The 23,704-nt window shown below is 47.4% G+C and overlaps 1 protein-coding gene across 4 annotated transcripts in view; it reads left to right on the top strand.

The window, feature by feature from the left end:
* KATNIP (katanin interacting protein) overlaps nucleotides 1-23,704 on the top strand; it is a 233,032-nt gene that overhangs the window by 108,081 nt on the left and 101,247 nt on the right. For all 4 annotated transcript variants that reach the window (XM_069570404.1, XM_069570402.1, XM_069570403.1 and 1 more), the window contains 2 exons: nucleotides 4,335-4,602; nucleotides 12,618-12,749. In XM_069570404.1, the coding sequence (XP_069426505.1) occupies nucleotides 4,335-4,602; nucleotides 12,618-12,749 (400 nt within the window). The remainder of the gene's footprint in view (nucleotides 1-4,334; nucleotides 4,603-12,617; nucleotides 12,750-23,704) is intronic.

Below are 23,704 nucleotides of genomic sequence, written 5' to 3' on the forward strand. Positions count from 1 at the left end.
CACTGTAAAGGATTACTGCCTTACAGTCAGTGCCTCTGCTGTTAAACAGCAGGCCACCCAGGAACTCATGTTTCCCTGTGGAGGAGCAGTAACTCTGTCCTCCAACTGCCCACCACAATCAGGCTTTGAAGACCCGAGCCACGACCTCAGTCTGGCATCCATGCAGGTTGCATGGATCATGTCAGTACACTCAATTAGAAGACCTTGTTATTATCTTTTTAAATGCCTTTGGTAAATACGTGCTCCCTTTCACATACGCTTTTCCAGTCACACCACCACTGACGTTTGACCAGATTATTCTTTGTTGTGGGAACTGTCCTGTACAGTCTAGAATGTTTAGCGGCAGCCCTGTTTAGCAGCTTTACCTACCCGTTGCCTCTAGCACTCCCTTCCCCTAGTTCCAACCAAAAACATCTCCAGTCATTGCCAAATATCCCCGGGGGTGCAGAATCATCCACAGTTCACATCACTACTTTAATAAAACAGTTCAGCGAGGTTAGGATTTTTTAGCTCATTTTTTAGGGATATCAAAATGCAGATCAGGGGCGTTAAGTTACTTGCCATGAATCACATCACTAATGTCACCTCCGAGGCAGGTGGGTGCTCTCCACCCCTACCCAGTCACTGGCATAAATTAGTCATTCAGCAAATATTTGTCAAGCATCTACTATGTACCAGGCAGTGTTCTATTTGTTCAATAAATAGCACTGATACTTGACATTGGGCAGGGTGGGAGGAAGAGAGGTGTAACAGGCAGATAGCTGCATTAGTGTCCTGGGAAATTCCCTGGTGGTCCAATGGTTAGGACTTGGTGCTTTCGTTGCCCGGGGGTTGGGTTTGATCCCTGATTGGGAAACTGTAAAAAAGTGAAAGTGTTAGTCACTCAGTCGCGTCTAACTCTTTACAACTCTTTGCAACCTAACCCCTTGGACTGAAGCCCACCAGGCTCCTCTGTCCCTGAAATTCTCCAGGCAAAAATACTAAAGTGGGTAACCATTCCTTTCTCCAGGGATCTTCCTGACCTAGGGATGGAACCTGGGTCTCCTGCATTGCAGGTGGATTCCTTACTGTCTGGCCACCAGGCCACCATCTGGCCAAGTGATTGGGAAACTAAGGTCCCTCAAGCCTCATGGCACGGCACCCCCCTTCCCCCCAAAAAAAGTTTCTTATTGTTGTTGTTAACAGCTTACCACAAACTTAGTGGTTTACTTTAAGTTACAGAGCTCAGAAGTCCAAGTTCAGCTTCACTGGTCTAAAGTCAAGACATCCTCAGACCTATGTTCTTTCTAGAAGCTCTAGGGGAGAATCCATTCCCTTGCTTTTTCCAGCTTCTAGAGGCCACCTACCTTCCTTGGCTTGTTCCCTTTCTTCCCTTTGGGCCAGCAGTGCAGCATCTTCTCTCCTTCCTAACCTCTGCTTCCATCCTTAAATCTTCTCCTTCTGATGCTGATCTTCCTGCCACCTCTTAGTAGGACCCTTGGGATTACATAGACCCTCCCTAGATATCCAAGATAATCTTCCCCATCTCAAGATCATTAACTTAATCACATCTGCGAAGTTTGTTTGCCACGTAAGGTGACATTCATCATCCAGGGGATGAGAACATGGACATCTTTGGGACCCACAACAGTCTGCCCTCTGGCCCTGAAAGATTCATGTCCACATGCAAAATACATCCATCCATCTGAAGGGTCCCCAACGTCTCAACCCATTATAGTGCCAGCTTAAGTCCAAAGTATCTTCTAAGTATCATCTTCTCAAAACTCTCAAATCTCATCATTTACATCTAAATTGTGTAGGAGTGAGACTATGAGTGTTACTTTTCTTAGAACAAAATTTCTCTCCCTCTGTGAACTTGTAAACTAGAAAATGAATTATCTGCTCCAAAATACAGTGGTGGTTCAGGCACAGTATTACAATTACAGATGTTCTCATGACAATAGACAGAAAATTAAAGGAAAACAAACAAACAAAAGAGTCACCAAACCCAAGCAGTTTTGAAATCCAACTGGGCAAACTCCATTAAGTTTCAAGGCATGGGAATAATTCTCTGTGGCCCAGGTTTCCACCCTCTGGGCCCATGGTTCCACCCTGAGAGTCATTCTTCCTCTTCCATGAAGGGTAGCGTGTGTTTGCAGCTACACAGTTTTATCAACCTGTTTCCTGCCTGTAGAATTTTGGGAGTCTGACAGCTTTCTTTAATTTTTTCCTTTCTCCCTCTGATTCAGTCCAGGCTGGCAGTGTTTCTGCTGGTATGACATTCTCAAAAGTCGCGTGAATTTCCTATGTATGTCTCTGGGCTTCACTCCTAGAGAGTGAACAGGAGACTCCACCACAGATCTTTCCTGGATAATCCTATCTCTGTTCCTGGCTTCCACTGAGCTGTCTAAGGGGATTCATGAATCACATGTCTCATCTCTTCAAGGAACCCTCAGTTTTATTGAATACTCTAAACTGTGGATCTTTCTGAGGTTTTAGCCAAAGGTTGCCCAGCCACACCCTTCATTTTTCCTCCAGAGCATGCTTTTCTAACAGTGCTGTGCTCACTCAGTCACGTCCAACTGTTTGCAACCCCATTGACTGTAGCCCACCAGGCTCCTCTGCCCATGGAGATTTTCCAGGCAAAAATACTGGAGTGGGTTGCCATACCCTTCTCCAGGGGATCTTTCCAACCCAGGGATTGAACCCAGGTCTCCTGCAGTGCAGGTGGATTCTTTACCATCTGAGCCACAGCCACTTATACCCAGGCCTTTCTAACCGTGAATTTCCTAATTTTAGCATCTTTTGTGATCTGGATAGGCTGAGAGCTTCCCAAATCATCAAATCCCAGTTCCTTTTTACTTAACAGTTCTTTTCTCAGTCTGTCCCTTTCCTCCAGCATTTTACTGTAAGCAGCAAGAAGAGACCAGACTGTATCTTTAACTCTTTGCTTGGAACTCTCTTCGGCTAAATATTCAAGTGTATCATTTAAAGTTCCACATAACTATGGGACACAGCTTGGCTAAGATTCTGCTGCCGCATAACAAGATTTTCTGCCCTTTAGTTCCCAATAACATGTTGCTTATTTCCTGAACCCTCACCAGCAACATCTTTGATGTCCATATTTCTATCATCAGGCTTTTTAGGAGGATATATTTCTCTAAGATGATCAAAGTTTTCTATATGGTCTCCCTTCATGAGCCCTCACAAATTTGCTGGGCCCAGGGATCAGGACTTCAACGTCTTCGGGGAGTCATTAGCCAGGCTGTGCTGTGCTGTGCGTAGTCGCTCAGTCTTGCCCAACTTTTTGCCTCCGCATGGACTGTAGCCCGCCAGGCTCCTCTGTCCATGGGATTCTCCAGGCAAGAATGCTGGAGGAGGTAGCCTATTCCTTCTCCAGGGGATCTTCCCGACCCAGGAATCAAACTGGGGTCTCCTGCATTGCAGGTGGATTCTTTACCAGCTGAGCTACCAGGGAAGCCCCATCATTCAGCCTGCCACACAGCTCTTAACTTTATGGTCAACCGTAAACTTGACTGTTTCTCATGGTCTCACATCTATGTTAATTATGACAAAAGCTACAGGGAGAGCACAGCTAGACTGACAAAACACACTGGTTTCCCCAGACAGTCCAGGGTATACTTTTGTCCCAGTGTAAAGGCAGGAGTACCCTTATTCTGTTTCCAAATTATCTTGGCTTCAGGGATCAATTTTCTGATCACCATAAGTATAGATCTTAATGCTTGGTCTCAAGATTGTAAATCCACAGTCTCATGGAGATGAAACACATACAAAAAAAAAAATCAAGCCACTATAGTTGAGAACTAAATGTTACAGTGTTTATAGGTGCCTCTAAACATCCTTCAGTGTACAGGGCAGCCCCCCACAACCATCTGCCAGACATTTTACTACCTGGAATATCAGCATCATTTGGAGACCTTTGGGATTTCATAGTCAAGGTGTGGTCCCTGGACCAGCAGCATCAGCATCACCTTGTTAGAAATGCAAGTTCTCAGGCCCCACCCAGGCCCACTGGATTGGAAACTCAGGGGCTGGGACTCCACAATCTGTTTTAACAAGCCCCCACGTCAAAATTGTTACACACACAGTTGAGTGGCATCCTCAGCGTGTGAAACCACAATTAGTACTATAAATGTTGCTCAGTCCAGAAGGGAGTTGCTCGTTGCCCCTTTATTTTCTCATCTTCAAAGTGAGGATGACACATGGGTTGAGACGGCTTTAGTAAATGTTAGTTTGATGGAAATAGTTCTTTGATTCCTGTGATCTATTTTCAAAGGCGTTTTTCCTCAAAGGGACATATTTCATTTTTTTCCTTCTCTTCTTGACTTTGGCAGGAGCTAAGAAAAAGCCTGGAACTTAGTGTCAATCTACAAAGGAAAGAAAAGGATGGTTCCAGTGATGAGTATGACTCTATCGAAGAAGATGTACTCCCTGAGCCAGAGCCTGAGGAGCAGGTGCTGGTGGGCTGTCCCAGAGATGACTCCCCTCTTTCCCGAAGGGACTCAGTGCAGAAAGATGCTCCCGAGGACCCGGAGACAGAAGAACGCTCTCCCCAGGGCCCAGACACCCTCATAGTGCTGGAATTTAACCCGACTTCCAAAAGTAAGCTCTGTCTTATGTGGCATTTCTTTGCCTTTGATGTCTCTAATAGCAGGGCTTAAATTTCCAGTGGTACTTTGATTTTCAGCTTTGCGTAGACTGTCTCACAGGCCAGGGTGTATATCAGTTCAGGTCTCTGCTGACTGCCAAAGGTGAAGGCTCCCAAAAGCTTACAAATGACCCTGAAATTCCAGATGGTAAAGTCTGGCAGATAGTTGTGGGGGGGCTGTCCTCCGCATTGTAGGATGTTTATCAGCATCTACACATCAACTGGCTGATGAAACTGACTTAAGCGAAAGGGACTGTTTATTGACCTGGATAACTGAGGAGTCCAGGACTGTGTTGTTGCTGTTATTCAGTCGCTAAACCATGTCTGACTCTTTGCCACCCCATGAATTGTAGCAGGCCAGGCACCTCTATCCTCCGCTATCTCCCGAAGTTTGCTCAAATTCATGTCCATTGAGTTGGTGATGTGATCTAACCGTCTCATCCTCTGTTACTCCCTTCTCCTCCTACTCTTAATCTTTCCCAGCATCAGGGTCTTTTCCAGTGAGTCGGTTCTTTGCATCAGGTGGTCAAAGTATTGGTGCTTCAACTTCGGCATCAGTCCTTCCAATGAGTATTGTGGGTTTATTTCCAGGACTATAGCAGGACTCATATCTCTTCTCCTCCTCCCTCCTCCCCTCCCCTTCTTCCTCTTATCTCTGCCTTCTTTCATCTTGGTACCATCCTTACATGGGTTCTCCACATATAGACACAGAATTGAGACACTGGCTTTGCAGCTTGATCAGAAAGTGGATTTTTCTTCCTAAAAGTTCTAGAAAATCCCTAGGCGTGGCTCCTGAACCCATACGGGGTGGCATCTCTGAACTAGTCACCGTGGCTCTGATTGGCCAGGTCCAGCCGACAGTACTGGGGGTATGAGTATCACCACCCAGACCACATGGAGAGAGATAGGAGTTTCCAAAGAAAAAAATCAAAGAGCATCTGAGGGAGAAGGAAAACAGATGGGCACCCATGGCAGTGGTCCACTAGAGAAGGCTTTTCAGGAAAGACCCTAGAAGGGACATCCCTGGCAGCCCAGCGATTGAGACTTCACCTTCCAGTGCCGGGGTTCTGAGTCTGATCCTTGGTCGGGGAGCTAAGATGCAACATGCCTTGCAGCAAAAAGCAAACAAACAAACATAAAACAGAAGCAATATTGTAACAGATTCTACAAAGACTTTAAAAATGGTCCACATGAAAAAAAAAATCTTAAAAAAAAATAAACCCTAGAAGGTAAAGTCAGCAAAACAGTCGGTGGGTTTGGCAGGGAGGGGCACATCTACAATAGTCCTCGTCTCTGATCCCCAGCTGGCATGGCCTCTGCTTCCTCCTCCCTCTCCATTCTGAGCTCATTTTTCCCCAAACTGGGTGAACCAAAGAAAAGAAATAAGGGAGTATTTGAAGTCAGGCAGTGAGCACACTGGTCTGCTCAGGATGCTATAACAAAGTACACAGACCAGAGGTGGCTTCAACAGTCACAGTTATGTATTTTTTCATAGTTATGGAGGCTTGGAGTCCAAGATTAGGGTGTCGGCAAACTTGGTGTCTTCTATGGCTTCTATCCTTGGATTGCAGATGGCCACTTTCTCCTTGTGTCCTTACCTGGACTTCCCTCTGTGTGTTCCTGTGTCTTTTTTTTTTTTTTCCTATGACCTTATCTTATTTATTTATTTTTATTTGGCTGCACTGGGTCTTCATTGGAGCATGCAATATCTTTAGTTGCACCATGCAAACTCTTAGTTGCCACATGTAGACTCTAGTTCCCAGACCAGGGATCGAACCTGGGCCCCCTGCATTAGAAGCACTGAATCCTAACTACTGGATCACCAGGGAAGTCCCCTGTTCTTGGGTCCTATCTCCTTTTCTTATAAGGAAACCAGTCATGTTGGATTAGCGCCTACTCTAAAGGCCTCATTTTATTAATACCTTAACTAGCTCTCTAGAGATGCTATCTCCAAACACAGTCACATTCTGAGTTGCTGGGGATTAGGACTTGACCATATGAGTCTTGGAGGGGACATAATAACAGGCAGATCTGGAAAATCTACACCTCACAGTTGAGGTCTGCAGACAGGAGAACATTTGTCCCTTGGACATGCTCTCTCCTCCTTGCTGGGCTGTTCCCTCCACAGAGATCACTACCTTTCCTTTCTTCTCCACTCTGACCCATGAAACCCAGCTCCTTGCCTTTCCCAGAGGCTGCTTCCTCTAGGAAGCCTTCTTAACACTCCCATCCCAGCAAGCTAGGTTGCTGCCTCCTCTGCTCCTGTAGCATCATCTGGCCCTGGTCTCCCTGCCCCCAGTTGCCTTTCTTCCCCTCTGGCCTGTGAGCTCCACCACCAGGGCACAGTCTAGCTCTTCCCCTCCATTGCATCTCCAGCATGCAGCCCTCACCTGGCACATTCAGGTCATTCAGGGATCTTTGTCAAGTAAAGCAAAGACTTATGCCCCCTCCGCCCACCCCTGCCCCAACCCCACCTGCTGGGTAGCTCATACAGTAAAGAATCTGCCTGCAATGCAGGAGACCTGGGTTCAATCTCTGTGTCAGGAAGTTCCCTTGGAGGAGGAAATGGAAACCCACTCCATTTCTGGCCTGGAGAAATCCATGGACAGAAGAGCCTGCTGGGCTACAGTCCATGCGGTCGCAAAGAGTCAGACACAGCTGAGCAACTGACACTTTCGTGCCGCCCTGCTAAAGCATCTGGTGATCAGGGGAGTGTTGATGCACTTCTGAGCGAGACCCACTGGGGCTGCCTCCTTGCTGTGGCTGTATTTCCTCCAAGGGGACAGAAGGAGGGAAAGGCTGTGAAGAGATTGACTGGGCCCCTGTCCTGGAAGTGGGGGATGTGGTGTGAGCATGACATTCACTTCCAGGTATGAAAGACTAGGTCATTGAAGGAGAGCAGCTGGACCCCAGGCAGTTTAACAGTCGTTGTTGTTTAGTCCCTAAGTCATGCCTGACTCTGCTACCCCATGGACTGTAGCCCCCTCACCCTACCAGGCTCCTCTGTCCATGGGATTTGCCAGCAAGAATACTGGAGTGGGTAGCCATTCCCTTCTCCAGGGGATCTTCCCGACCCAGAGATCAAACCTGGGTCTCCTGCATTGCAGGTCAATTCTTTTACTGCTGAGCCGCTGGGGAAGCCCTTAAGAGTGATACTTTCCCATAAGCGGAAAGAGAGAACTTCACTTTTTGCCATTTTACATTTTTTAACAGATTGCTTGGCAGGCCCCACATTGATCATGGTGATGTCTGCTGGGGGTGGAGGGCAGGGCACATGCCCCCTACTGCCACCCTCAGCCACTGCTTTCATCTGCAGCTTCTTAGCTTCAGCAGGGGAGAGGCTCCCAAGAGGGGAGCAAGCAGGAGGCCTGTTACAAGGTCCCCCCAAACTCTGGCATAGGATTGGAGTTCTGAGCCACTCCTGAGCATTTACTCAAGAGCAGTCAGCAGTAACCTGAAAAGGTATACCTGGTTCTGGGCTGTTCCTTCATTCATCTCCTGGGCACGTATCATGGCCCAGGTACTATGCCAGGACAGGACGAGCCCAGTCATTCTCCTACATCACATAATCCTAGCAGAGAAAACAGACAGTAAGCATGCGTACATGCTTAGTTGCTTAGTCATGTCTGACTCTTAGCAACCCCATGGATGATAGCTCACTGGGCTCTTCTATTCATGGGGATTCTCCAGGCAAGAGTATTGGAGTAGGTTGCCATGCCCTCCTTTGGGGGATCTTCCTGACCTAGGGATCAAACCTACGTCTCTTACATTTCCTGCATTAGCAGGCGGGTTCTTTATCACTAGTATCATCTGGGAACCCTGACAATAAGCACATAACCAGATAAATAATAACAACTGCCAACACTGAGTTGTTACTGATATGAGCCAACCACTGTTCCAATGGCTTTACATATAATCCGTCATTCAATCCTCACCACAAACCCAAGGAAAGTCTTGTCATTGCACTTTTTTGCCGATGGGGAGAATGAAGCACAGAGATGTCAAATAACTCATCCAAGGTCACACAGCCAGGAAGGAGCAGAGCAGAAGTGAATCTGCAGCAGTTTGAGCCCAGAGCCTGTACTGTTAACCTTCCAGTTCAGTTCAGTTCAGCTCAGTTGCTCAGTCGTGTCCGACTCTTTGAGACCCCATGGACTGCATAGACACCAGGCTTCCCTGTCCCTCACCAACTCCTGGAGCTTGTTCAAATTCATGTCCATCAAGTCAGTGATGCCATCCAACCATCTCATCCTCTGTCATCCCTTTCTCCTCCTGCCTAAGGCTAAATAAATAAACCAGGTGAGATTACAAAGTGGTGACTGGGCTTTGAGAATCCAGTAAGTAACCCCAGGCCCCTCTGTTTCCCCTTCCAAGTTGTGAAACAAATGAGAGATAGCCATGGGATAGATGAGGAGCAAATGATCACCTTTCCAAGGATTGGTGGGTAGGCAGTACTGCCCCTCCGCTATAGACAAAGCCCTGGCCCCAGAAGCTAATGGCATCTGGAAGGGGACCATGTGACCTGAGGGCAACCCCTGCCCCCCTCCCCTGCCCAGAGGGGAGGACTAAGCCCCGATGGCTTCCTGCCCCCACTCTCTCCCATCCTAGTCATCCTCCTGGTGAGCAAGGAGCAGTGAGTGAGTGGCACAGAGAAAGGCAGAAGTTATTTTTCCAGTAACTGGAAAGGGGAGAGTTGGGTCAGGGTCAGGTTAGAAATTCAGGGAGGAGGAAAGAATGGTACCCCGATGGTCTTGAAAGTTGTGAATGTTATAAGACAGGACACTGGCTGGGGAATCAGGGTGAGAGAAGGATGCTGGTAGCTGGAATGGTGAGAACAGCCTTCTCAGAGGAGGTGATGTTTAAATCAGGAATGAGGAGAAGGGGGCAGCCACGGGAACAGCCTTCCAGGTCCAGGGAACAGCAAGCATAAAGGGTTTGAACAGGGAAAGAGCTTGGTGTACCTGAGGACAGAGAAAGGGCATGTGGCTGGAGCTGAGTGAGCCTGGGAGAGGAGGGAGGGGCAGGCGGGAACATGGTGCAACACGAATGTCCCAGCCTACTTTCCATAAAGACATGAGGGTTCCAGGGTTGCACCAAGAGGCTGGGTCCTTTGGTGCCCTAGGAAATAGCCTTGTATAGCCTTCTGATGGCCAAGGTAGACCTCCGCAACTGCCGGAGGGCCATCTTTTGGAGAAGAGGGAGCCGGTAGGAAGGCAATAAAGTGGTTAAGCAAGTGTGCAGTTGCTCAGTTAAGTTGCTTTGAGTTGCTCAGTTGTGTTCGACTCTGCGATCTCTTGGACTGTAGCCTGCCAGGCTCCTCTGTCCATGGGATTTCCAGTGCAAGAATACTGGAATGGGTAGCCATTTCCTTCCCCAGGGGGTCTTCCCAACCTAGGGATCAAACCAGGGTCTCCTGCACTGCAGGCAGATTCTCTACCACCTGAGCCACCAGGGAAGCCAAAAGTGGTTAAGGGGAGGGCTCAAACCCTGATTCCATCACTTCCTAGCTCTGTGACCTTGGAAAAATGACTTGAACCTCAGTGCCTTAGTCTGCAATAGTATGTATCAGTTTTCAATGGCTGCTGTAGCAAATGAGCAAAACAATGCAAATTTATTATCTTATAGTTCTGTGGGTTGTACCTGTGATGGGCTAAAATCACAGTGTCAACAGGAGGCTCCAGGGGAGAACCTGTTTCCTTGCCTTTTCCAGCTTCGGGTTCGCACCTTGGCTCCTGGCTCCTTCCTCCACCTCCAAAGCTAGCAACATTGCCTCTCTGTGGCTTTCTTCTGTAGTCACATGTCCCTTTGACCCTCCTCATCAGCAGCCCTTTTGCACTTGTGTGTGTTTTATTGTGGTAAAATATACATAACCTTTCTTTATTATTATAATGTTCTGTATATAATATTGTAACATTCTACACATAACATTTCTATTCTTTTACCTTCTCCACCATTTAAAAAAATGTATTAATTTGCTTTTGGCTGCACTGAGTCTTCGTTGCTGCATTCGGAGGCAACTCTCTAGTTGCGGCGGCTTCTCTTTTTGTGGCCTACGGGCTTAGTTGCCCTGCGGCATGTGGAATCTTCTCGGACCAGGTACTGAACCCATGTCCCCCTGCTCCCTTCTTCACTGTTTTTTAGAGCACAAATTGGTGTCATGAAGTAGACTCACACTCTATGTAACCATCACCACTGTCTTTCACCAGAAGCTTTTTCATCATCCTCAGCTGAAACTGCATCCCTCTTCCACTTTTAAATGAAGTGAGTGAAAGTTGCTCAGTTGTGTCCGACTCTTTGTGACGCCATGGACTATACAGTCCATGGAATTCTCCAGGCCAGAATGCTGGAGTGGGTAGCCTTTTCCTTCTCCAGGGGACCTTCCCAATCCAGGGATCGAACCCAAGTCTCCTACACTGCAGGCGGATTCTTTACCATCTGAGCCACAAGGGAAGCCCACTTTTAAGGACCCATGTAATTACATTGTGTCCAGCAGGATAATCCAAGATAACCTCCCTAGTTTAAGGTCAGCTGATTAGCACAGTTAATTCCCCTTTGCTTTGTCGCCTAACACATTCACAGCTTCCGGGAATTAGGATGTGGCCAATTTTGAGGTCCATTATTCTGCCTACCCTCCACTCACTAGGATGGCTGGCAAGGGAAGTACACTAGAAAGCGTGTGCCAAGGGCCTGACCCCGTGCCGGGTCGTCTGGAGGAGAACTGAATATATGCTAGCAGTCATTCTTACCATCAGCAGCATATTTTCAGCACTTGGGCAGTCAGTCTTCATTTGAGCATTGGCCCTTCTCCTTTCTTCTTCATGTCTCATTGGACATGGTGGGTTCTGGCTCACACACACACAGGTCTGCCCTTGGGTCCAGGGTGTCAGGACAACCAGGGACCAGCCACTTTAGAAAGTGTAGAGAAACATATGCCCTTCACAAAGTCAAGGGGGGAATGGCAGAGAAGTTAGTGCAAATCAGATAGACCTCACCCACGTCCCCATTATCTACCCTGAGCTGCCAAGAATCCCACGGGGCCCTTGATTCTGGGGCTTCACTCCTTTGGGCCATCACAGACCCCAGGATTTCCTCGGAATTTTAGCAGAAACTTCCCAAGGCTTTCTGCCTTCCCAGGTTGGGGGTTCCCAAGTCCGGGAACTACACTCTTCTCCCTGATTTTTCTCTTTAGTCCATTTAGCCACCTGCCTCGCTGCCCACCGGACTGCTTTCCCAAGCATGTCCTCTCACGTTCTTCTTTGTTTACTGTTTATTTATTTGGCTGTGCTGGGTCTTAGCTGCAGCACTCAGGATCTCTGCTCTTCGTTATGGCTTGTGAACTCTTGGTTGTGGAATCTAGTTTCCTGACTGCGGATTGAACCCGGGTCCCCTGCATTGACAGTGTGGAGTCTTAGCCACCAGGCCACCAGGAAAGTCCCTGTCTTCTCATGTTCTTAAACGTCTGCTGGTTCTAAAGCCCTGGAACCACTGTCCCCAAACTCGCGTGCGTGTGTTCATGTTCAGTCACTCAGTCATGTTTGCGACCCCACCAGGCTCCTCTGTCCACGGAGTTCTCCAGGCAAAAACACTGGAGTGGGTTGCCACTTCCTTCTCCAGGGGATCTTCCCCATCCAGGGATTGAACCCGTGTCTCTTGCATCCCCTGCATTGGCAGGCAGGTTCTTTACCACGGCACCACCTGGGAAGCCCCCTCCCCAAACCTGAGTCATGTTCAAACCTTCATAGTTCTTTGTACTATTTATTTTTTTAGCTGTTACTTAAACCAGCAAACTTATTTTGTTGTCTGCATTATTCACACCTCTAATTCCAAACTAGCATGGTGCCAGAGCAGGGGTTCCATTAATATTTGTTGAATGAATAAGTGAACAGACAAGTAAACAGATGCCTGAGCAGAGTGTGCCATCTCTGCTGGCACTCCGTGTTTGACATATAAACAATTGTGTTTTTTACAGGTAATAAAAAGGAAAGGAATTTGTCTGCTAAGCGGAAGGACAACGCTGAGGTCTTCATTCCCAGCAAACCTGAGCCACACCTGAGTCCCCAGCTCCCGACCATGTTCCCAGATCAAGACAGGGCGTGCTCAAGTAAGAGTTCCGGGGTCCATGATCGGGCTTGGCACTGGGCTTGCATCACTCTCATTGGGGTGCCATCAAGGAGGAGTCCTTGCTTCATCACCCTCCTTCCCCAGGACTGAGCTGATCTTTAGCAAACGTATCATTCGTCAAGGTCTCTAGAGAAGGACTTTCCTGGTGGTCCAGTGGTTAAGACTTTGCCTTCCAAGGCAGGGAGTGCAGGTTCTATTCCTGGTCTGGGAACTAAGATCCCATATTCCTTGTGGCCCCCCAAAAATCAAAACACGCAACAGAAGCAATATTGTAGCAAATTCAATACAAACTTTTAAAATAGTCCACATTAAAAAAGAAAAAGAAAAACTTTGAAAAAGAAAAACGTCTCCAGAGAAACTGAACCAGTGGGATATATATATTTATAGGGAGAAATTTATGTTTTTACTTCTTTAGAATTAGTTAATTTATTTTATTATTTTTGGTTGTGCTGGGGCTTTGTTGCTGTGCGCAGGCTTTCTCTAATTGTGGCAAGACAGGACTACTGGCTTTGACTGAATAGCTGGACTCTGCATGGCTCAGTTGAGTGGACACATAAAATTAATGGCCATAGTTACTTTCTGGGTCTATAGCTAAGATGTGGTTATGATTGAAAGTTTGTTTTATTTTTCTTTTTACTTTTAAATGAATTTTCTTACTTTACATGGATAACAATGCTTGTAGATGATACTACATTCTAAAGGTACAAAGGAGTTTATGGTGAAAGATTCATCTGATACCCTTTTAATGAAATCAGGGTGTCTAATAATTGAGCACTTGCCTTGAGCCAGCCACCACTGTAAGCAATTATTATATTTACTATATGTTTACTTATAATGTACTTATATACATTATATAGTTTATATACGTGTGTGTGCATGCTAAGTCACTTCAGTCGTGTCCAACTCTTTGCGACTCCATGGACTATAGCCCACCAGGCTCCTCTGTCCATGGAATCCTCCAGGCAAGAATACTGGTGGGTTGCCATACCCTCCTCCAGGGGGTCTTCCCCACCCAGGCATCTCCAGCATTGGCAGGCGGGTTCTTAACCACTAGCCCCACCCAGGCCTAGACCAGTGCACTCCAAGCTTGAAGCTCTTTTCCAAGTAGCTCAGGCAGATGGTAGGAGGCAGAAGAAGGGGCCACAGTCCTTCCACTTTACTGAGCGTTTGCTCCCTGCTATGTGAATATTGTCTTGGTTTAGATTCCCCAGAACCAGACTCTGAGATAAGGATTCCAGAACAAGTCATCGAATTGGAAGGTGGTTCCTGGAAGAGGGCTGGAAAGGGAAGGAGCCAAAACTGGCTTCATCACCAAGCAAGGTCCCTGGGCAAGTGGAGCACCACTTGGCTGCGGGGGTGGGGGTGGGGGGTGCGTGGGCAGTGCTGAGCAGAAGCCTGCTCCCCGTCCCAGGGTGGATGAGGGACCCTCCTTTCAGTCCTGGGTGTGAGCTGTGTTGACCCTTGAGAGCTCTGGCTCTGGGGGTCACGGTTGGAGGTCTGGCCAGGGGATTGTGAGCAGGGGGCACCCAGGCATTCGGTGATTAACCCTTATCAAACCCCACCCAACTGAGAGAAAGCACTATACTAATACAAGACAAGATGTTTTATCTTTTTTTTTTTTTTCAATTTTCTTACTTTTATTTTTGGCTGCACCGGGTCCTCACTGCTGTGCAGGCTGGTTGTGGGGCACAGGCTTCTCACTGTGGTGGTTTTTCTCCTTGCTAAGCACAGGCTCTAGGGCTCGAGGGCTGCAGCAGTTGTGGTTCTCGGGCTTAGTTGCTCTGCAGCATGTGGAATCTTCCCAGACCAGGAATCAAACCCGTGTCCCCTGCATTGGCTGGCAGATTCTTAACCACCGGACCACCAGGGAAGTCCAAGACAAGGCGTTCTAGATAGCAAGTGATAAAAAGAGTGGACTGAAGGGAAAGCATCTACATCAATCCATGTAAATGAACTTCTGAAGGTGGTGTGATCACGGGCGCAGCCGGACCCAGTGATTAAAATGTGTCAGCAGTCTGCCTCTCCCCACCTCCCGGCTCAGCTTTCTCCTTTTTGCCCTTCATTCTCAGAAAAGCTCTTAGACGTGGTGAGAGGGCCACCAGCAGCTCTGGGCTGACAGCCCACCAGCCCAGCAACCCTGGCAGAAAATAGACCTGGCAGACTCTGCAGCCTGACCACCTGGTACAAATCCTGCCCTTCTGCCTACCAGCTCTGTGACCTTGGGCAGGTTACTTAACCTCTCTGGGCCTCCTTGGCCCACCTCTCAAATGGAGCTAAGAAAAGCACTCTGGGGCTTCCCTGGTGGCTCAGTGCTTAAGAATCTGCCTGCCAGTGCAGGAGATATGGGTTGAACCCTTAATCTGGGAAGATTCCATATGCCTGGGAGCAACTAATCTCCACAACAAGAGAAGCCACCCAATGAGAAGCCTGGACACCACACCTAGAGAGAAGCCCACACTCATGGCAACTAGAGAAAAGCCCTTGGAGCAATAAAGGCCCAGCTCAGCCTAAATAAATAAATTTTTTTTTTTTAAAGAAGAGCACTCTGCCCTGAGGGTCACTATAAGGATTAAAAGGCTGGATGGGTAGTCAGCTTAGAGGAACACCCGGCTCAAAGCAAGCCCTTGTTGAAGGTCAGCTGGTGGAGAGGGTAACGATTCCTGGGCCATCGTGCCTTCTACACCCAGACTGGCTCCACTGACTGCTGCTCAGCTCGCCAGGACTCCAGTCTGTACTGCTGGTGTTCGCTCCACATGAAAAGTTAGTAACGGCTTTTAAATTTCTCCAGAACAAGGTGGGAAATGAAGCCAAAGGTAGTGTGCCATGGTGTAGGAACCTTCCAGAGGCCCTGATAGAGTGGGAGCAGCCTGGTGGTGGTCAAGCACCCTTCCTGGTTGCCTACTGGGCTCCCTGGGACCTCCCTCCTTTATGTGTGGGCTGTGATCACTAGATATTTACATTTCTGGGTAATACAATGAAGAGCCAGCACTTATAAACCCCCTGAATCAGCTCCCAGGCTGTGTTTTGTACCACATATGTTAATCTTACATTTAATCACCCAAACAACCCTGTGTAGTAGGTACTGCTATAATCAATACTATTATACAGAGGAAACTCAGGCACAGAGAGGTTAAGGAATCTTAAAAGCCTGGCTGCCGAGTATCTGTCCCTAACCACTCTATCACATGGCCCCTCAGGTGCCAACTAAACTGCTGTTGGCTTATAACGCACATACACCCGCCTAGTCCTAAAGAATGACATACCTAAAGCCCACTGGTTGGAGTCACTTGGTCTATTTTTTCTAATATTCAGTAATATAAATATATAACAGTATTTTTTAAATACTTATTTACTTATTTATTTGGCTGCCTTATTTCTTAGTTGTGGCATGCAGGCTTAATTTCCGGTGCCATGTGGGATCTTAGTTCCCTAATCAGGGCTTGACCCTGTGTCCCCTGCATTGGAAGGCGGATTCTCAACCACTGGACCACCAGGGAAGTCCGCTAACTGTTATTATTTTTAAAGTTAAATCACGTATCAAGTAAAGTCATTTTGAATACTGTATTAGTTTCCTAGGCTGTTGTGACAAAGTACCAAGAGCTAATTGGTTTACACAGTAGACAGTTATTATCCTATTTCTGGAGGTTGGGAAGTCCAAAATCAAGGTGTCAGCAGGACCATGTTCCTTCTGAAAGCACTAGGGATGAATCTGCTCTGGCACCTCTCTACCTTCTGATAGTTCCTTGCTTTGTGACAACATAATTCCAACGTTTACCTGGTGCTTTCCTGTGTACACATCTGTCTCTAGGTTCAAGTTTACTCTTTTTTATAAGGACACCAGTCATGTTCGATTGAGGCCCACCCTAACGACCTCATCTTAACCTGGTCATCAGCAAAGACACTATTTCCAAACAAGGTGACATCCACAGGTCCTAGGGGTTTGTTTTCAACAAGTCAACAGGTAACACATACCTTGATGTGTAGCATTTTGAGAAGTGGAGCTTCATTAATTATTTATAATCTGCTTTTCTCCAGGAAGTTCTGACATAACAAATTGGGTAGTGCAAGAAGATTTTAACAAATATGTAAGGAAATGAAGGTAAAGGGAAAACAAGAGTAGGAACAATAAGATGACACCAGGGGATAAACAAATGAATGCCTGAGGTGGGGTCGCAGTCGTGACCGTGAGCTTCCTGGCCATCGTGGCAAAGAAGCGTGCCTTCGCATACACAGTGGGTCCATCTGATAAATATCGGATTACCAGCTGTCCCCGGTACGTGATTCTTAGCTTGTCCCATTGACTCCCTTAAAGAGGACTGAGGTGGTGGAATCCTCATTTTCAACAGATTTGGAGCTCAGCCTTTATCTGATAAAAGTGCATGCTCCTACAGAAGCCGAATTTGAAGAAAAGAAAGTTGAAAACCATTGTGTTGCACAACCCTCACACTGAAACGGGATGCCATTGGAGCCACATGTCACACACGGATGAGGTTCCAAAGGTCAAAGAGGCACAGGTGCCCAATCTGCCCTTGAAATCCCTCCAGCTGATGACCAAGTGTAGCATATATGCAGCTCTATCTAGAAACCCCCATAGAGACATATTATCTTTCCTTAAGCCCAAGAGAGTCGTTGCTCCTCCAGGGTGGGGACGACCAAAGCTTCTTGGCTGAGCCCCAGATGAAGCAGTTGGATATGTTTAGAGCCTGGGTTGTAGAAAAAAATGTGTTTTTAAGCACTGGCATTACGCTGAGGTCCCTGGGAGGTCCTTGCCTCCAGAGGCACAGGACCTTGACTTGCTGCAAGGACAGAAGAATCAAACCCACTTACCCTCTTCCAGGAAAAATCTGTACTGCTTAGATGCTTTACTTTCTGTTTGTGGCGGGATGTCTTTTGTGAGGGGCATACAAAATCAGCCTTTTTATATCTTCTGGTGAACTGAACCTTTTATCACCATGTATTGTCTCTTTTTTACTCTAAAAATGCTTTTGTCTTTAAGTCAACCAGCTTTCTTTTGGTTATTGTTTATGTAGTATATTGTCTTTCTCTTTTTTTAATCTTCTATGTGGTGCATCCTTTTTCATCCTCTTATTTTCAAACTTTCTGCATCCTTACACTGGGGTTTATCTCTTATAAACAACATGTAATTGGTTTTTATTTTTATCCTCTAACAATCTATGTGTTGTAATGGGCACATTTAGTCCATTTACATTTAATGTAATTGCTGATAGATTTGATTTTAAATCTACCATCTTATTGTTTTTTTTATTTGTTCCGCCTCTTTTATGTTCCTTTTCCTCTCCTTTCTTGCCCTATTCTGAACTGATTACTTTATATTATCCCTCTTTTTTCTTTATTAGCTTGTTAGTTATACATTCTTTTATTATCTTTTAGTCATTACCAGAGATTGCAACATGCATTCTTGAATTATTAGTGACTCCTTTAAATTAGCAAGTTTACTGCTTCTCATTTGGTGGAGACCTTACAAGTCTAACTCCATTTACCCCTTTCCAAAATTAAATGCTTATTGTCATGCATTTTAATTCTCTGTAAATATTAAACCTCACCAGACATCATCATTATTACTGTTGTTGTTACAGTAGTCAACTGTAATTTGGATTTGCTTATACTGCTGTGCCCTTCACTCTTGACTATTTCTGGGTCACCCTGACTCTCAGACTGTAGCCCCAAGTCTGTCACCAGCTCTGTTCAGTTCCTCAGCTTTGCAGCAGCTCTTAGAATCAGCAGCACCTTGAGGGGAAGCACTTCCCAGGTGCTGAGTTCACCTCTCTGGGTTTCTCATTTCCTGCCTATAACCCTTCATAGTCTTATTCACTCCCCATGCCTTCAGACAGATTTCTCTTTATAAACAGAGTTTCCTAATACTATTTGGTCCAGGTTTTCTGCTTATGTTCCAGGGATGGGTTGATCTGGATTAGCTAGCTAGCTAGCCATTACCATAAGTATAACCTATGGCCTGCACTCTTAAAAGAGTTATTTCTCTCCTTGTCCCTTTATCTGTGGCCGAAGTCATAAAATTGAATTTGTGTCAATTAAATGTACATATGAGGCAACTCCACAAGAGTTTAATTCCCCTCTATCACTATAATTATCCCTGCTTCTAATGAAAGGGCCTCATGTCTTGGATTACTTTGGTCTCGATCAAATAGCCTTCCAGGAAAGGACCTGTTGTCTTGTTGCGGGTGAGAGAACGTTAGTCTTTAATGTAGAAAGTTTACTGTCCAAGGTGTCAGAGTGCTTTAGGGAAGTGATATATCTGAACCACTTTTCCCAGACAAGCTGCCAACGTAGAAGTAAAGTAACACCCCTCAGCATGAGTGAATTAGAAGGCCTGACAGCCCTGCAGTTAGCATTGCTGTCAAGAAGACCCGCTGCAGAAAGACCATTCTGCCAAAGTCCAGCGTCTCATAGCACGTGTCGGTGTTCACGGTTAACAGCAAGGGCCAGAAACCCAAACCGGCCGAAGCAACAAGGGGAAATGTGTTGCTCACAGATCTGAAAAGTCTGGGACTAGAGTTTGGCTTCAGGCATGGTGGGATCCAGGTGTTCAGATGATGCTATCACCAGGAAGGTGTTTCTTTGTCACTTAGCTCTACTCTCCTCTAATCCAGTGCATCTCAGACTTGAACATGCATCAGAATTATTTGATAAATAAGCGAATTAACACCCCATTTTTGGACCCTGCCCCAGTTTCTAATTCAGTGCATCTAGGGTGGAACATAAGTGTTTTGATTCTTAGTAAGTTCCAGGTGATACTGATTTTACTGTTCCAGGGACCACACTTTGGGAACCACATCTATAGTCTCAGCATGGCCTAGAGATGGTCCCCGGTAGCTCCTCTTCCTAATAGTCCTAATAGTCCCAGCAGAGTCCAAGGACCAGCTCTCTTCTGAATTGATCTCTAAACTCCACAGTCAGGGAGAGGCACCTGTTTTCTTGTGGGCCCAGACAGGGCCAGGAGTGCGGGTAGACGCAGTTGCCTCCAAACCATGTGGATTGAAAAGCTGGGGAAGAGGTGATTCCCTGAAGGAAAACATGGATGCCATGAAGGTCACTGTCTCTGGAGCCTGAAAGCAACTGCTGCTCATTTCATATAAAAATTAACCACACAGGACATTTTGCTACAAATTCTTCAGAGGCCAGGTACAGAGCAAAGAACTATAATATGCAAGAGGAAAGAGTAGAAGTTGCTTAGTCAGTGATGAGGAGATGGGGGCTGACACCTTCCTTGAACATCATTAAAAATCATGTGCATTCCTGAGCTCACGAAGAGACAGCAGCGGAAAGATGATTGTTAAGGGCTGCAGAGAGCATCTGCCCCTAGAGGCCCCCAAACAAGCTTTAGAGATGAGATGAGCACAGGCTTTGACAAGCCAGGTGTATCAGCTATCTCCTGCTGCCTGACAATCCCCTCCACGCTGTAGTGGCTGCAAGCAACAATGCTTTTTATTGCTGCGGGTGGACTGGCTGGTTCCATAGTGAGCTAGTGGGCTGGATGATCTCACATGGCCTCACTCACAGTGTCTGGCAGGCCCCCTGGCCTGAGGACCTCAGCTGGGACAGTTTGTCTCTGTTCCATGTGGTCTCATTATCCAGCACCTGGGGGTCTCTAGGCAGCCAGAGAGGACACGCCTCAGCATGCAAGTGCTTTTTAAAGGATCTGCTCAGTTGTGACTGCGAAGGACCTGTTGGCCAAAGGAAGTCACCAGGCTAAGCCCAGCTAGAGAAATAGGCTCCAGCTACCTCTTGATGGGGGGCTTCCCAAGTGGTGCTCGTGGTAAAAAACCCACCCGCCAATGCAGGAGACCTAAGAGACCCAGGTTTGATCCCTGGGTCAGGAAGATCCCCTGGAGGAGGACATGGCAACCCAGTCCAGTGTTCTTGCCTGGAGAATCCCCATGGACAGAGGAGCCTGGTGGGCTACAGTCCATAGGGTTGCAGAGTCGGACATGACTGAAGCAACTGAGCAAGCACTCACCTCTTGATGTGGGTGTGGGAGAGTCACAGTACAACACGGCATGTTGTATGTGGGAGTCGTTTGTGGTCATTTGTCGCAGTCTGCTGAACCATGGGAAGCAGCTAACTGGATGAGGCTGTGTGTGCATGCTCAGTGAGTCAGGTTAAAATGCACAGAGGCTCTGGAGCACTCAGATGTCAGTGGTCCTCCCAGCAGGCAGCCCCCATCCCCCTCCTGGTTGGATTTCAGAGGGAGTGTGGGCAGCTCAAGACAGAACGAGGTTAAGTTAGCCATTTCCCAAACCTTTCACCACACACATCACGCAGTTGCCAGGCTGAGGGGCATGTGGCCACCACTGTGGAAACTGGAGGGCCAATGCCCTGCCTGCAGGGGGCGCTGCTCCCCACCGCATAGCTGCCATGTAGGCATGCCGGTGCGGGCTGTCAGATCACATGACTTTTCAAGAGAGGCCAGGAATCCCCATTTTCACATGAATTTCCTCTTTTTTAAAAATTTATTTTAACTTAACATCTGTTTCCAATTACAAAAGTCACTCAACACAGTCTACAGGCTTGCCTCAGCCATTGGGCTTCGGGTCTATGAGCTCTATACTAGAGCTGTGTGATTCTCAGACGTAATGTTTGCCATTTCGTCGGATTCCCGGCTGACCTCAAAGACCACTTGCCTGTGGGATGGGGCCATTTTGCTAAGACTCTGAATCACTGAATCACAGCCAGCGGGTGGGGAGAAGCTGCCTGGCTGGAGAGCCAACCGGACAGCGCGTATCTCACGTCTTCTTTGTGACATGTGCTGCGTTCACGGTAAATCTCCTCACTTGATACGCTCTTTTGTTTCCAGAGATGAAAGCCAAGTTCTAGCGAAGCGAGGAGAAAGTGCAGTTCACAGAAGAGGGGTAGTTTTCAACCAGAAAAGAGCAGCTTTGGGATAAATTTAAATGTACCATTTGGCTTTCGCTGGTGGCACTGATCTATTGTGTGAATAAATCCACTGTTCTCCACAGCTGTGATGAAAATAAATCCACCCTCACATGGGGCTCAGGCCGGTGCAGAAACAGCTCACCCAAAGGAGCAAGGGGAACTTCCAATGAAGTAAAAAAAGGTGGCACCCTCGTGTGCAATGAGGAAATGCAGTCTACACAGCCCAGCAGCGGGGGTGTGAACCAGGAGGACGCGGGCGCTGTGTGCACATTTCTGGGCAGCCATGAGTGGGGAGAACTCGGGTAGTGGAGGTGCAGCATCGACCTTCACTGGGAGAAAGGCTGATTTAATTTTTAAAAGCATCTTCTTAGCATAATATGACTCAAAGGGCACAGGCAGGACCCAACAACCATGTTGTCGCAGGAGTGTTCCCTCCCAGATGAAAGACACTCAGGGCAGAAGGGTTTGTGCAGATGATATGGATCCTGCATAAAGAAAATGCCTTCCTGATTATCCTTTCCCAAGAAGAGGCAAGTGTAAGGCCACAGATAATCATCTTGGATGTGCCGCTCCACCCCAGCCCCAGGTCACTGAGATGTAAGAGGAGGAGGCTTTTGCCCACGTGGTGGTGGTGGTTTGCTCGCTCAGTTGTATCCTGCTCTTGCGACCTCTTGGACTGCAGCCTGCCAGGCTCCTCTGTCCATGGAAATTTCCAGGCAAGAACACTGGAGCGGGTTGCCATTTCCTACTCCAGGGGATCTTCCCAACCCAGGGATCGAACCCGGGTCTCCCACATTGCAGGCGGATTCTTTACCTTCTGAACAACCTGGGAAGTCCCATGTAGTGATAATAAAAAGGCACAGGCCACCACGTAGCACCTCTTTTTTGACTGACTTTGTAAGTGTTCTAAGCAGGAGATGCAGAAGGAGCTTACAGGAGAATGGATACTTGTGTTATGTATGGCTCAGCCCCTTTGATGTCCACCTGGAACGATCACAACACTGTTCATTGGCTGTGTGTGTGTGTGTTCAGTCGCTCAGTCATGTCTGACTCTTTGTGGCCCCGTGGACTGTAGCCTGGCAGATTCTTCTGCCCATGGAATTTTCCAGGCAAGAATACTGGAGTAGGCTGCCATTTCCTATTCCATCATTGGCTAAACTTCAGTACAAAATGAAAAGGTTAATAAGAAAAAGTCACAAACATCCAAAAAGAGAAAAGAAGGAACTTATGAAATCGCCCAGGTTCTCCTTATCCTTGTGCTGCCAGAATCTCACACTGACACTGGGGTTTGTACCCCTAGATCAGAGTGTTGATGTGTTTGTTTAACTGTACACAAGCTCTTCAGCCCTTATTTCTGGGGTCTTCTCTAGGATCTGAAGGGACGTTGAATTTCTCATCTCTGCTTTATTGTAGATGGTGGGGGGAACAATATGTTTTATTGACATTCGCAGATACTGAGATTGACAATGTTCAGAGTTGAAATCATTTTCCATCCATTAATCGCGCTGGGAACCAGGGTGTAGCATTAAACAGGTAGGCATGGCCTCCTGGAGTAGCAGGAGGCCTCTAAGGCTTACGTGGCCTCGGGGTCCCATGAGAGCCCAGCTGAGCCCTCTCCACCCCTGCTGCTCACCAGACTTCCCCTCGCTCCCCCAGCCCAGCCCCCGGGGCATTCCTCAGTGTGCCAAGCCCCGCCTGCCACACGGCCTTGGCACCTGCTGCCCCCTTGGCCTGGAGGAGCTCCCCATCTGGGTATTCACAAGGCTCACCACTTTCAAGTCTCCACTCAGATGTCACCTTCCTTGACTGAGGGTCTGGAATAGTTTCCTTCCCCTGCTGTCATCTCCGGCCTTGACCCTGCTTGATTTTCCTCCCAGAACCTGTGACCTCCTGCCGGTGTGTCCTGTGTACTGATTCACGTCTGTCTCTGCCCTGTGACTGGGAGGTCTGTGAGGATGGGGTGTGCCTGTTCACCCTCGTCTGTACCCCCCACCCACCCAGACCAGCATCTCATCTCACAGT

This window comes from Ovis canadensis, chromosome 24, assembly GCF_042477335.2.
Source record: "Ovis canadensis isolate MfBH-ARS-UI-01 breed Bighorn chromosome 24, ARS-UI_OviCan_v2, whole genome shotgun sequence".
Lineage (NCBI taxonomy): Eukaryota > Metazoa > Chordata > Mammalia > Artiodactyla > Bovidae > Ovis > Ovis canadensis.